Here is a 15,360-nt window from a genome sequence, read left to right on the forward strand (position 1 = left end):
AATTCAATAGAAGTCCTGGTCTAATATTTAAACCTTGTCATAAAAGTTTTCTGTGATTAACTTTTGTCAGGCTTAGGCCCACGACGTCATGGCATTCCATGTGTTTAGATGTTTGGTTGTTTGGTTGTTTGGCTGCTATGGTGGGTATACGCCCAGGGTATACGGCATTGAAACGTGACACGCCAGCACAAAGCAGCTTGGTCGCTGAGTGGAATGGGCACTAGTAACTTCATGGGGGTTCGTGCACGCAAAGCTTTTAGCCAACAGTTTGCCGCTGAGGAACCAAGAAAGCCTCTTAGACGAGTTCCCTGAATAGTAATAAGCTATTTGATCGTGTTTTTCTTTTTAGTTGACTAGTATTTGGGACTATTGACTCGTATGCTGGCAATATTGACTTCCATTATTCTCGGTAATTTTCTAAAGGCCGAGGCGTTGTTAAATTTTTTTTTTAATGGAGAGCCAAAACAGGGCTTTCTTCTATTCTTTTAGTTGATCTGATAATCGGCATACGGAGCTGTTCTTTTCTGTAGTTCATTAATTACAACAACGTTTGAAAAGCTGTTTGAATTTCTAACAACCTTAAGATGTTTTTGTTTCGACAGGACTCGATTGAAATCGCCAAAGGACTAAAAATTGCGTTGAAAAGGATTTAAAACGGTTCCCTCCGGTCTTTCTTAATATAAAAGGGTCGCACATGATCTTTGCTTCCTTGTCACTTAAAGACTATGTCATGACCGTAGTGACGATGCCAACTTGGCAGTAAATATTGCTGAGAATTTGCATATTTTAAAGACCTTTGTAGTTATTAGAAAGGCTCTACTTATGCCACAAGAGTGTTTTCACGTGACGTCAGGACAGCCATATTGTTCCAAAACAGTGAAAAGGCGGCCATGTTAGTGAACCAAACTAATCCTTTGGTAGTTGAACTCTTTTCTAATGTAGGCACTTCCTTTAGTTCGTTTTTGCAAACACATTGTACCTGAAGACTTTTTTTCCTACATCACGTTTCGTTAAGACTAAGATTAGTATATCCACATATTTCGCGTCAAAATGTTTTTGTCAAACATGTAATTAGTTATTAGTATCACCCAACTAGTGGACTAATGCAAATCCTGCATTTTGATTGGCTACGCTACTAGGGGACTATTAGTAATAGTCTTCGAATAGCGAAATTGGCGCCATCGAGCGTGACGCTTTCTTTCGTTTTATTCCCAAATAAATATTTCTTCAAATTGCATTTGCTAACTTTATTATTACCTTTTCTGTTCGACTAGTTGGGTGATACTAAAACAATTAGACCCTTCGCCCTCAAGGGCCACGGGTCTAATTGTTAATTAGTCCTTGGTATATACAGTTTTACTCCTCACTGTTATTTTCCAAAATTTCATTTTTCGGCTAGAGGATCTCCACTTTCAGGAATAATTAACCTCAAATTTTTAATTTTATCTCTTCCTCTGGTTGTTATTGCTTTTGGAATGTAATCGCGCAAAATGGTGAAAATGTGAAAAAGGAAAAGGGGAAACTGGCTAAAAACTGTAGCTTATTATAATCCTACATGTATCGAAAAAGACTCTGGATAGTAAAGTTGAATAACTACATATGTAACGAGAGCAAGGCTCCTGTGTGAATAATACTTTAAGTGACATTGCATAATTATAAGTTGACACGTATGCTTGGAAATAGCTGGGTGAAAAAAATGGTTGTCGTGGACTCCAAAACAATATCTTTGTATTCATTGCTTTGAAAAGGGTGTACCAGACTTTTGACTATTCATAAACTTTACCTCAATATGCTGTACACAAACTTATAAAAGATTTTACTCTTCAAAGCTTCTTTTTTCGCTTTCTTGTACAATACGAAAAATACTAAAATTATATCCACCAATATTCTTGATAAAAATTATACCAAAATTGTCGTTCAGCCTTTCGTACTATATTGTGTCTACCCGTATTGCAAAGTCATGATGACATTTGATTAAATTTTGCCTTTGTAACTATATGTGTATCTGTATATTCTGTATTTTCTTCTTCGCCAAGAGGCAAGTCCCTTGTTTGTCGAAGATCCTTTTTGTTTTTTGTACATTGATGTAGTTTTGCGGTAGTTCTTTCTATTGGCGAAAACTTCAAGGTTAGATCCGAATATGATACTGCTATTGTCTAGCACGAACAGTGACACACTCGCCCACCGACTCGTGAGCCACTTTTTTGTTCTTAACACATTTTGACGTTATATGTGATCTCTTTCTGAACAGACGCCAAGATCCCAATGGCCAATTCCTTGTATGAGACGCGCCTGCCTTCGTTCATGTAAGTTAGTCTGGAATCATGATAAGTTTATTCATCAAAGAAATATCTAGTCCAAGATGATGAATACAACTACCATGATTTCCTGGAGGAGCCAAAAATCATTTGCCTTTTGCAAGTCAAATGAAGTTTTCTTGATCACGTAGCTTCTGTCATTCTCTTGTTTTGAGTTTATTGAATGGTAAATGACAAAAATTGTGTCGGTTTTGGATTTTCCCGTGAATTGACTTTTGCTTTTCTTCTTCGTTCAATCGCTTTTCAGTATTGTACGTTTACAAACCTTTTCAAATTAGTGTACATTTACAAACCTTTTCAAAGTTAGTACCTTATAAGACAAAGTTAAAATCTTTTTTATAATGAATTAAGTTTGCTGTTCAATCAAGATGATATTCGTTCATGTAAGTTAGTCTGTCCTAAGTGCCGTTGTACCAATACTGTTTCTTCCTTTCTCTCTCTTTTTTTTTTATTTTTTTTCCTTTTGGTTTTCATTATTATTCATATTGGGGTTCTAGCTTACCATTTTTTAGGGGGATGGTTAGGTGGTGGGTTTACATAGTAGGTGATTTATTGTTCCGCTTTTGTATGCCCACCTTCCTCGTGGCGGATCTGTAAAATAAAAATGAAAAAAATAAAAATGTTTCGTATCAAACCATACGCAGTTGAGTCGGTTATGACAATATGTGGTTTTGTGTGGTTTCCGAGATAGCGTTGCCCATATTATTTCTTGTTTTTTCGTAGAAGATAGCTCAACAAAATTGATTTTGTTTAACTATTTCTTTCCAACGAAAGCCTTTGATCTTGTAGACCACAATTTACTGATCGCCAAGCTCTATAGCCAAGGAGTAAAACCCACCGTTATCAACTGGGTGGCGTACTTTTTACGAAACAGATATCAACGAGTCAAGCTAAATTCGGATTGCTTCTCGGATTTCAAACCAGTCCCGGCCGGAATTCCACAGGATTGGCCCATGGCTCTTTTTGGTTATGATCAACGACCTCACAACGAGCAACACCCTCTCTTCCATGTGGAAATTCGCAGATGACACCACAGTCTCGGAAATTGTCCCCAAGTTTGGTGATTCAATGCTCCAAGATACAGTACATGATGTCCTTCGATGGTCTAACGTCAATAGATTCAAACTGAACTCACTTAAGTGCAAGGAACTCAGAATAGACTTTCGAAGGGAAAGTAATTTGGACACTGTTTCTCTTGAGGCTAATGGTAATGCTTTTGAAATTGTGAAATCAGCTAAGATATTAGGCGTCACTGTAAGGAATGACCTTAAATGGAACGATCATGTCGATAATATTACTACGAAAGCGTCTCGACGAATTTACTGGCTCAAACAACTCAAGCGCGCTGGCATAGACCGTAAGTCTCTAATTCAATTTTATTGTGCATGCATACGTTCCGTTCTAGAGTATGCATGCTAGGCTTTCCACTCTAGCTTGCCAGGCTATTTGTCCGAACAAATAGAGAGGGTTCAGAAAAGAGTCTTAAGGATCCTATTCCCAGAGGTTTCGTATTGCAAGGCCCTGGAAGATGCGGGCTTAAAAACACTCTTTCATAGACGTGAGGAATTATGTAGCATTCTGTTTAAACAAATTGTAGAGGGTAATGACCAGCGCAAACTAGCTGGCCTGCTGCCCGCGCGCGATGACAGTGAGAGATATAATTTCAGGACTAGGCATATGTTTTCAATCCCGAATGTAAAAACAAAGAGGTTTAGAAATACTTTCATAATGCACTATGCAAATAAACAACAATTGTAAATAGAATTTTGTACTAGTTTGATGTATTTTATTATTATATAATTTTATGTATAGTTAGAAATTTTTATAGTTTGAATTTTATAAACATGTAGTATATAACACAAGTAATTCAGCTTATAGCTATCTATCTATCTATCTATCTATCTATCTATCTATCTATCTATCTATCTATCTATCTATCCATCCAACGGAGCGTTCACGTCCGGCTAAAGTATTTTAAGTTTAGCGACACGTGCCGCACTCGTTTTTCATATATAGTATGGTCAAATACAGGTGTAATGAATGATTCAGTGAACCAATCAGAATGTTATAAATGCCTTATTCGAGGTTGAAAATTTATTAACGCTTCGTTATCACTTACTAATGGCAGACTTAGCTCATTCGTTCCACGATGACACAGTTTGACGGTAGATAATTTAGTAGCTTGAGTTTATATAATAAGTCAAATTATTCTCGAGTTTTGATTTGTTCTTACTTATGATCTATTGGAGGACAAACGTATAGATGATATGATTAATATTCTTTGGTTTCTGTATGATATAAAACAAGAAGACTCCATGTTGCCGTGCGTCTGTTCAGTAATAGATCACAGAAGACACCAAAATGTGGTAAGAACATCAGTGACACACTCGCCCACCGACTCGTGAGCCACGTTTTTGTTCTTAACACATTTTGACGTTATATGTGATCTCTTTCTGAACAGACGTATGGCAACATGGAATATAGCGTACACGCTTTTTAAAACTAGACGACACTAGGGTTTATTCATTCCTTGTCACTTTATTTGTTTACATTCTATAAATTCATCGCCATTAAAAGTTCAGATCATTGATACAAGTAAAAGGCACCTTTGCATAATATTTTCCCTTAACATTATATTTTACTCATTTATCCATACTCTTTTATGCATTACTCGTGTAATTGGTGCACTTGGTTAATCTAATTTTAAAATGCAGGACAGGGTTGCATTTCACATTCCTCCTTATTGTAGAAGCCTGGTTCTGATTTCTTCCAGCCAAACAAGCGACTAGCATGCTTCTTGCAGGGCAGAGGAACTAGGTTCCAGTCGATCATACCACGCCCTTTCTTACACAGCCACTCGTTAGCACAGGAGAAATAATTCTGACAAAAGAACTTCTCGGCAGGCGCCCTGGGTGATGGATGGCCCCCCTCCACAATATAGTGCTTGTTTTTATCGATTTTGCTTTTCAGGTATTTTGCCTTGCTACCCCAGAGAATCCAAGCTGATGGATTGGTTTTCTCGTTGATGAACTTCATCATTTCTCGGCTAAATTCTCTCCACAGTTTTATGTGCGAGCCAATCTTGTTCTCAACTAAAGTTAAGGCTGTATTTAACAAAAGAACACCCTGCTTAGCCCATTTTATCAAAACACCCTGGGTAGTATTAACACAGTAACCTTCATTTCGAGCCTCAAGGACCACCCTCAAGACGCTCTGGACAAGTCGGGGATGTACCGAGGGATCTAGACTAAAAGAGAGCCCTGTTGCTAGCCCGGGTTGAGGAGCTGGATCTTGACCCATGATTATGGCCTTCACTTTGTCAGGAGGGACCATATTAAATGCTCTGAAAATCCATCCTATTTTTGGATTTAGTCCAAACCCTTGGATTTGAGAGTCATTCATGAGGCGATCGGAGATTCCTTGCATCATTTCCTTGACGTCTTCTCGGTTGAAGAATTCTTCCCATCCTTTAGGCGGGCAGGCTGACTCGTAGATGATCTCCATAAGAGTGTGTGTTTCATAGGAGGCAGTCTCCAGTAACTCCGTGCACATGTCATCGTGGGAGTCTATATCCTTGACCGAGCTTGTGTGAACACCACCTGTAAGATAAATAGAAATGTACTAAAGCTACACTGCTCTTGTTTATGTTTCTATATCGTACATGAGTGATTCTGGAACTAACTGACCTCTGCTTACGTATTCATAATTCTTTCAGTCCAAAGAGTGATCTTTATCAACAATGTCCTTAAAAGAAGACGGTGATGAAGGGTTCCAGTCTTGTAAAAGTTATGAGGAAGTACTTCTCTGTAGTCATTCCTGGTCACTATGCCGGCACGAGGTGGTTCTTAGTTTAAAGTTTTAGATAAAACCCTAATATGTGACCGTTAGGTGAAAGCAGTTGAGGCTCGCTAGGAACTGATTGCTCTTCGATACTGTAAGAATTAAAAAAGTTAAAGGGAAGATTTTCTGTTTTAAACTTGCGCGCCCTAGATTTAAATACGCACTAAAAAGCTTACCACCACAGAGAGCCAAAATACAAGCCGTTAGAACCAAAGCCAAAAGCTTCATTGTTGCTTCCGCGATGACAAAGGTGGTTTACAGAAGGTATTAATCTAGAAAAGTAAAAAAAAAGAAATACATTTACTAAAGGATGTTGTTAGCCTTGGAAAAACAGACGTCCTTCTTCGTGCACGCAGATGTACCCAAGACGGATAAAAATCCAGTCAAAAGGGCCGGATATAACACAAATTCCTAATTTTCCCTGCTGAAATTTGCTGTTAGACTGGAACGAAAAGAAAACACCGTTTTCTTTGGCTTCTTTAAGATCAAAGAATCACCATAAAAATTGCATATTTACAAGTGACACGTATCTTCGGAAATAGTTGTGTGAAAACATTGATTGTTTTAGACTACAAAACGTCTTTCGCTTTGAATGGTTATATCTGCCATCCCTCTTTATTGCGATTTTCCTCTTTTCCCTGTTGTGTTACGATAGACTAACGCCGATTTCGGGCTTTACGTGCAGATATCGGCCCAAACAAGTATAAGTCTAATCAAGTGGAGAATAATATTTTTATCCTTGTTTCACCTTATTTAGGTTTCCATAGCGATGCTATTACACGCCGATTAAAATCTTGTGTCAATAGGTCTTATGGCTTCGTCAACCTTTAGGTTATTTTTTAGAACACTCGCAGAATCAAGTTTTTCTTTCCTTACAAAGATCGTTTCAACCGCTCGCAGAAATCCAAGATTGTCTACAAAGCCAGTTGCTGGGATTTTGATGCTTTCTACATCGGTAAAACCAAAAGAAGATTGCATGACAGAAAGACAGAAGTTGGTCACGCCTCCGCTGTTGCTGATCATTCAAGTTCTACCGGCCACAACATCATATGGGACCATTTTGAGATCCTAGCAAGTGGTCAATGTGATTTACAGTGTAAAATCAAGGAAACATTGTTAATACGGGACTTGAAATCCGCCCTAACTGGAAACGTCGGCAGTGAAAAACTCTTTCTTTATTAATTTACACCGGATGTAGTTTCTTTTGTTCATTGTCGTTTAGCTAGTTAACAATACCTCGCTTTAGTCTTAGTCTTTTTAAATCTTGTCGTAGTTTGTAACCGTCATTTCTGATGATGTATGTTGTAGCACACGAAACGTCAAGTTTAATATACCATGCGAAACCTGTTTGATATGTTTGTAACCGCTGTTTGTTTTCTCTTTCTCCTGAAATTGAAATGGCCGAAAAACAAGAATATATTTATCAGTTATTGGGTAGACCCGTTTTTCCACCATTATAAAGAGCACGAACTTATAAAGCCCTTCATTCTTTTAGATATTTTGCCTTTATAGAATCATTTGAGATTCTTTAGATCTATTTCGTTTCAGTGTATGTCGATCATTTGGTCCATCAGATTCTTTGAGTTAGTTTCGATCTGTTAGATCTTTTGGCTTCATATAAATTACATTCTCAGAAAAATTTAGCCGTGGGACGTTTAGTACTAACCGTTAGAAATTTTTCATATCAGTCCTGTTTTGAAAATCAGCGCAATAAAATACCTTAATTTTACCTGTCGTTGCTCAGTTACGTGCCTTTTCCTGGCCACTATATTGAATTTTCCACATAACGGGCGGGTGAGCTTAAATCATCTAGCTTGAGCGAAGTCTCTGTGTGATACTATTTTTTCCATCTCGGGTTGTGTACAAGACTATTCTTTAACCGTTATTTTGACTAACTTTGCAAGAAAAGAGATACTCAGTTTTAAATTTCGAAGAAAATATAAAAGCGTTTCCTCTAGTTATACCCTGTTATTTCAGAAATTGGGTTTCTTTTATATTCATCAAATGCTAACTTGCAATTACTTACACTAACTACAACTATGAATTTGAAAGTAGTTTCCTTACCTTTTCCTGCCCAAAGATGTGGTCAGACTGAACTGAGAGAACAACAGCTGTAGTCCTTATAAGCCTTAAATGATTGCAATAACCATGCGTGGCACATTTAGAAGCAATAGGTTGTAAATAGCATCCAGGAAGTAGTGGTTGTCCTGGATTACCAAACAACGTCTTGGCTGTGACTGGTTCGAACATAATGTGTGAGGTTTTCAACAAGTGGTAAAGCAGCGTTAGTTTAGGCCACGTACTCCGAGTACGTCAGCTTTTTTGTTGTCAGCTTCTTCAATTATTTCAGTTCGAAATAATTGAAAGCGCAATTGAAAGACTAGGCCGTTTCCAAGTAATCCTTTGCCTTTTTCTAATATGTGACCTGGTACAAAACAATCTATTTATGTGCTTTGACACCCTGTAGTTAATTTTGCCAACGGAAAAACCGTGTGATGAGTCACGATTCTTCGCTAAATTGTGTTTGTTTGTTTTTTTAATCGAAGCACGTCTTACGACAAATTCGAGCCCAAATAAATCTTTGCCTTTTTTTCTCATGTAATCTGCTGTAAAACCATCTACATCTACATTTATTTAGTTGATAAAGTCCCGCAAGACATCACATCAACTGTACCAAACATATATGCACATATGCATACGCTAGACAAAAAGGATAATTAAAAAATAATTCTTAAGTACAATTTACTTAACTCATTTCACCATAAATCCTCGAATACACTCGCGCCTGACATTACCGGGATTTTGTCTCCTCTTAACTAAATTTTGGAGGGATTCCGCATTAGCTGTTTCATCGTGTAGAGCTGTTCTCCTCCCTCTTTAACCTTTTGTTGCCTGTGAGTCTCTTTTTTATGCAACGTTTGGAGATCAATGCTCAACTTAGACCTAGTATAGACTCACAGGACACTTAAGATGTGATACTCGATGAGTCAACTGGCTACAAACAATAATGCAGCTTGTTTCAGACTCTCGACAAAAGAAGTTTCTTTACCTCGCATCCACGGTGATGGAACGTTTCTTCGATACAACCTGCGACAGCCTTGCGTTTCCACTTTCCCGCGCGGTTAATACGCGAGCCCCACGAGTCTCGCTCAGGATTTTCAAAGTAAAACATCTCTTTAGTGCATTGTCAACCATCATTCGGGTGAGCGACTTAAGAATAAATTCGCCCGGACTAGTTTTCACTAGCCCCGATGTTCTGTCCACAGACGTTTATCTTTTTTGCTACGAGTTATTTGTCCTTTAGCATGCGAGCGATGCGAGCGCGAGAGCGGCTCCGAAACAGGCGCAAAAAGTTCTATTGCGATCTTTTCCCAGCCCCACCCCCTTGCATTTTAGCGCGTGTATTCTACGCGCCGGTTAATATTTCGCAAAGCGAACTAAAGACAAAATAGAGTGTTTTTGGACAGACTATCTTTGAACACACCATTGTAGATCTATGTTTTAATTTCTAGGCTTCTACAGACAAAACAAAAGACGTGGTTTGAGATCAAAGTGTGCCCTAGTTTCTACGATCTGATGAAGCTCTCAGATCTAGAGAAAGTAAGAAGGAAATTTCTGACGAATAGATGTATTTTTCTATCTGAGTAGTGTACTCCAAACAAAGAAAGCCTACATCTCAAAATATTCGCTATTTTTTTATGCTTCTAGTTCATAGGCGGTGTTAATCTCGTTATTGATAATCATCGTTATTTATTAAAAAATTGTCCTTTGGCATTTTGCAGACATAATTTTCCTTCAAAATGAAAATAATTCTGTTACAACATCAGAAAGGTGAAAGGTCGTCACAGAGTGGACAGAGTGTGGTATACTGCGCTTCTTGAGTAGTCGTTGTATTTAATCAGCGGTTTACCTCCAAAAGCTTGTCATTTTGGCGTCCATTTTGAAAATCATTCGGCGTTTGTGAACAGCCCGTAGACTGTGGTTTTGGGCCACAGGGAATTTCACGGATAACTTGGATATCAGATGAGGCTATTTTACTGATTAGAATTCACCCTGGGTAAGTTAAATCGCTCAGTTAGTGATAGTTTTAATCCTCGACGCGACGTGGGGAGCTAAGACACACACTGCCAAGAGGCAGAGCTCGTAACTAGCGGCTAAAGGTTAATTAAGACGGTCAAGAAACTGGTTTGCAGATATTTGAAATTAAGAGTGGACTTTTCTCCAGATAATGTCAAAGCCTTGTTGCTCTTTTACAGTGGTAGAGATCTTTGTTTTTTACCATTACAGGGTCATAAAGCCTTTTTCTTTACAGATCTTTAGAAAGTGCTGAATCAAGAAACTGATATAGGTTGAAAAAGCTTGGCCTGCTAAAAACAATCTCAAGGTTGCTGTATCTCGTGTGCTAAGCTTGTCACTTGTCACTCACATGTGTGCTGATTAGTATAATTTCCAGATGTGAATTCAAGAATCGCACATTGTGATTGAATAGATCATTTCTAAGCCTGGTTACTAAGCTATGCCACCCTTGCCATCTTGTCAAGTGAACATCAACATAATCATCATCATTATCATCATCATTTTATTTGCCACACGGTAAATAACAAAATAGCAATATCAATAACAAATAAAAAGGCGGCAAGGAGACCTCCAAAAAGCCCGCATGGCTGACAGCTGCTCAATGGCAATTGTTTTATTCTAAAGACACCATTCTTAAGTCTTTGATATTAAAAGCATGGGTAATTTTAAAAATGACTTTCCATAGCCTTTGGACCAAAATTGTTTTGAAGAACTGGTATTCAAGGCATTAAAGAATTGTAAACAGAGTGGTTTCTTAGATTGCAAGCCTTGACAAACTGTATCATACCAAGTGACTGAAATTCATTTTTCTCCACACTGGAGCTACTCACTTTTAGAGGGCCAGTGTATAAACTGTGTATGAAGTTAACAAGAGGAAAGAAAGGTACTGGATGAATTTGTTTTTGAAGTGCCTCTTTTGTTTATTTCCCTGCCTAAATGTATTTGTAAATTAATTCACAATCTATGAATTATTTAAACTACATTAACAGCGCGATATGTGTACATGTTGTTTCCCAGTTCTTGATATTTACGTCTTAAATTATGTGGAATTTTAGACCTGGTATCAGTTGTTTGGATGTGGTTTCTAACCAAAACAAAGCAACTGAAATTGAACCTCTCAGTATCATGTCAAATTAAAAGTCACCCTTATTATTTTTATCTGTCATAGTAGAGTGCAAATAGAGATTGTTGAATTTGCAACAAAGAATCTGACATACTCTGAATTGAAATGAACTGTACATGTGTGTCAATCTTTCTTCAATGAGATTGTCACCTCTTCATTGCTGCTCCTCTCTAGTATATGTTCTCTTTGAATAACCAGATAACTGCTTAAATTAATTTCTTCAATCAAAAGCACAACTAAATAAAAATAGTTCACATGACTTATGCAATCCTCCTGAATGCTACATTGAAATACTTCATTATACCAATAGGCTCTTTGCATGACCTGGTCACATGGTACAAAATCAGCCATGCTGGGATGCAGGTTAATCAATGGGATATTCAAAACAACAGAAAGTCAAGCTTTACTGGTGCAAATTGCTTTGTTTTGGATGTCTGTCTGCGTAATAACATGTAGCTCAGCTTGGCTGATTTTGTACCACATGACCATGTACAGGGTCTATTAGCAGCTGCAGTTTCCCAATCTAAATCTTTGGTCAAAATATCAAATAAATTAATTACCATTTCCATTTGTTGGAGCTGTGCATCATTGTGATGATGGGGAATGTGCTTAATTAGTGGATGAACCATCCAAACATTCAGTTCTGTACTTGGGATCAAAATGTCTGGATCATGCAAAAGATGGCATTAGCTAGCATTGCTTTTATTTTATTATCTTCTTCCTCTTCCAGGTCACATCATGTGCCCCATCCTTTAATAATACTAATACTGTAACATCTTAGTTGTAATGTTTTACTTTACAATTTACCTAGTATTGAAAGCCCTGTACATAAAATCGCTTGCATATTTATGCCATTGTGTCTTTGATATTCTTGAACTGCAGAGGCCCAGCATCTCACTGCTGCTGCTGTACTTATCTTTGTTACAGACTGTCTCTAACACCACATCTGCTAAATTATATGACACTATGGTGAGTTTGCTTTGTGTAGAGTATTGTGTAGATCATTTATTAGCCTGCCATATCTTTATTTGAAACTATTATACTGAAGTATTATGCATGTAAGTGAGGGATGAACCATGATAAGGAGAGTATCTAAGATGTATTCTTTATGCCCTTACTGGAGGTGACAAACATGGTGTTCTTGTGTGCATGTACACATACACTGTAGTTATTGCGAACATTTCAAGGATGGTCAAAACTGGAATAGCTTAAGGTCATTCCACTGTAATAGAACCTACGCTTAGATTTTTACCAAACTTCTCCCGCTTGTCTCTCAATATATGTAAAATACAACTAGTGAGACAATCTCAGATAGTGCAGAGCGCAATTGATAGCTCTGGTACAGTAGTCCCATAAGTACTCACCCCTACTCGGTTCACTTCCGGTTTGTGTCTATCTTGGTAGTCTGCTACGGCTTTTCCCCTTTGCAGTGTGTATGTTTCAAGGTTGTATTTTCATTCAAGGTCCAAACATTACGCACAAATTAATTACTACTGGTGCTTTAAGTTGATTTTCGTTCATTTTAAATTCAACAATACGCTGAAGCAGCAAACGTGACAATTTAGCTCTTCACGCCAACTTTGTAACTTGATACTTTTGTTTTCCTCGCAAAGCCATGTAATATGAAACCCCTGTTTTCTCCAAAACATACGGATGTCCTTGTTTTTTGGAGATAAATGAAAGAAAGTTAAATATCTGATGTAGTGATGAAGAAACGGAACAGAGACGATGTTTTACTAAAAATGCAAATTTTTACCGATGAACAAGAACTAATTTAATTATCAGATAGTCACGAAATACCACTTTCTTTTTCTGTTGCCACCTTTGTTGTTAACAATAAAACAATTCAAAATTAACACACAACGATATTGATGGCTGAGAAGCTTTTCAACGAAAAGTATTGAAGATAAACAGCGCTACTTGGCCGATATGAATGAGTCTCCTCACAGACTGATTAAATTAATTTGCGCTTTCATTAGGTGCCACGGCGTCTGCAGCAATATTTGAGCATTTTTCTGGTTTCTTTTGTTACAAATTCACAATTTGCGGAGTATTAACGCCACTAACTTGAGAACTTTTTGGTCTCTCTTACAGACACAATTAAGGCAAGAAATAAACAAGTCGCTAAGGAGAAGCAATATATTTGAACTCTGACAAGCACACTATTGTAGATTGAAAACAGCAGATGATATCTGTTGAACCGACCTGTTTGTAATTCTAAAAGCTACGCAGCCACAGTAACGTTTCACTTTTGCAATAAAAAGGGACAACTGGCGCTACCTGAAAAATAACTGCCGTCCTTGGTCACATGACACGATATATAAAATACTGCGTGTAAAGATAGTGTATAACACTAACAATGCTAGAACGCATGCGTCTTACATGTTGAGCTCTACCATAAGGAAAACCACTCAACATTTGTGCGTGATTCCGTATGCAATGTATCCTTCACCTAATATAGAAGCCACGAACCCTAACTAATCTACGCATGCGTTTAGGGCAAATTAGTTTTGTTCTAAGGAGAATGGTACCACAAGGAGAGCAAGGGGTTACCTGAAACAAATATATAGCTTTGCGATGTTCAAAGTTAAGCGACGGCGATGGAATGTGTTTTACGTAGAGTACACATGTACCTTTCCCACCCTACTCCCACTACTTCCCTGCCTCTAGACTAATTAATTAATTGAAATTAATTAATTAAACAAACATTAAAGTTTACACCTTAGCGCCATAGCGCCATAGCGCCTTAGTTCCTTAGCGGCAGGCAACCCCCATAACCATCCCAATAGTGCACTCTGCACTAAAAATGAGATAAAAAAGGGGGGTGCCCATGCTAACGTCTTAGATATTGTGGGTGTAAATACCCCTCTCTAGGGCTGGTTTGTGTCAATTTTACCTAATTATTAAAATTGTAACTTCCTCATTTGCAAAGCCAAAATACACTTGAGGGATGCAAGGAAAAGTGAAAAAAGGCGTGAAGAGTTGTCTGTGATATTGAGAATATTTCCCTCTGTGTCTCACTGGCGTAAAAGTTTCTTAAGGTTGCCTTTTTGTGCATCAAAGTGGTTGCTATGGTTACCATATCACAAGAAACAATGCACTTTTTGTTACTTTCTGTATTATTTTTTCATATTTGTAACACTGAGAATTTGTTCATTTTTTCTCTGCAAAGAGTTTAAAGGAAGTTTTATTAATTAACAACAAAGAATTGTGGGGTCCCCATGCTCGTTTTTGAATTCAGCAAGAGATTAGATGATATTTTGGTACCCTTCAAAAATTGTATAATTTTTGATACTAGAAATGTTTTTACAACACTGGTCATTACAGTGTATACCACACAAAAATATTTACGAACCATCTATTATAAACTATGCAAGGAATTGTGCATTCTTGTAGAAATAGAGGTGTTGGTTGCCATGGCAACCAACACTGCTAAAACTTCAGACCCACGTCTGCCAAATATCTTGTGTATTAAATATATAAGACACGAACCAAATATATAAACATTATAAATCTATTGTGGCTTATTTACACTTAAGACTTGTATAATAAATGTATTCCTGAGGTCAACAATTGGCTTTGTTCAATCATTAAAGCAAATATATGGAGCAATTTCCTGATGCCCAGTCCACTGGTCAAAGACCTTAGTAAACAATATAATATTATATTCAAATATTAAGCCATTCCTTTGTATTAATGGATTTATAACTGTACACTTATTGCTAGGGGACCAAGAATACTGAAGGCTGCATGTACAATTAAACATGATCATTATTATTTCTTAGGCAAACACTCAAAAGACTTTGTCCAAATAATGATGAATATACTTATAAGTATTCTGGGGCCAATTTAGTCACTATTTGCTAATTGTAGAATAAATAATTATGAATTTGCTGGGACCATTATAACCCCATGACCTCCTACACTGATGCTCTTCATGCTTTTCACGCAATCTTCCTCCTTCATGAAGGAAGATTGTGTGACAAGCACAGTGTCTGCGTA

The 15,360-nt window shown here is 37.5% G+C and overlaps 2 protein-coding genes across 2 annotated transcripts in view; one reads left to right on the forward strand and one right to left on the reverse strand.

The window, feature by feature from the left end:
- The window catches only part of LOC145497837 (uncharacterized), an 89,611-nt gene that overhangs the window by 8,172 nt on the left and 66,079 nt on the right, over positions 1 to 15,360 (forward strand). The gene's annotated exons all lie outside the window — the stretch shown is intronic.
- On the reverse strand, positions 4,888 to 6,446 carry LOC145483845 (uracil-DNA glycosylase-like). Its single transcript, XM_081462396.1, has one exon. The coding sequence runs from the start codon at positions 5,868 to 5,870 to the stop codon at positions 5,022 to 5,024; it is 849 nt and encodes a 282-aa protein (XP_081318522.1). The 5' UTR covers positions 5,871 to 6,446; the 3' UTR covers positions 4,888 to 5,021.

The sequence above is a fragment of the Orbicella franksi genome, chromosome 1 (assembly GCF_964199315.1).
Source record: "Orbicella franksi chromosome 1, jaOrbFran1.1, whole genome shotgun sequence".
Lineage (NCBI taxonomy): Eukaryota > Metazoa > Cnidaria > Anthozoa > Scleractinia > Merulinidae > Orbicella > Orbicella franksi.

What these genes read in the sequence shown, in the direction of transcription:
- LOC145483845 (XM_081462396.1), bottom strand. Translation starts at nt 5,870, where the DNA reads ATGTGCACGGAGTTACTGGAGACTGCCTCCTATGAAACACACACTCTT.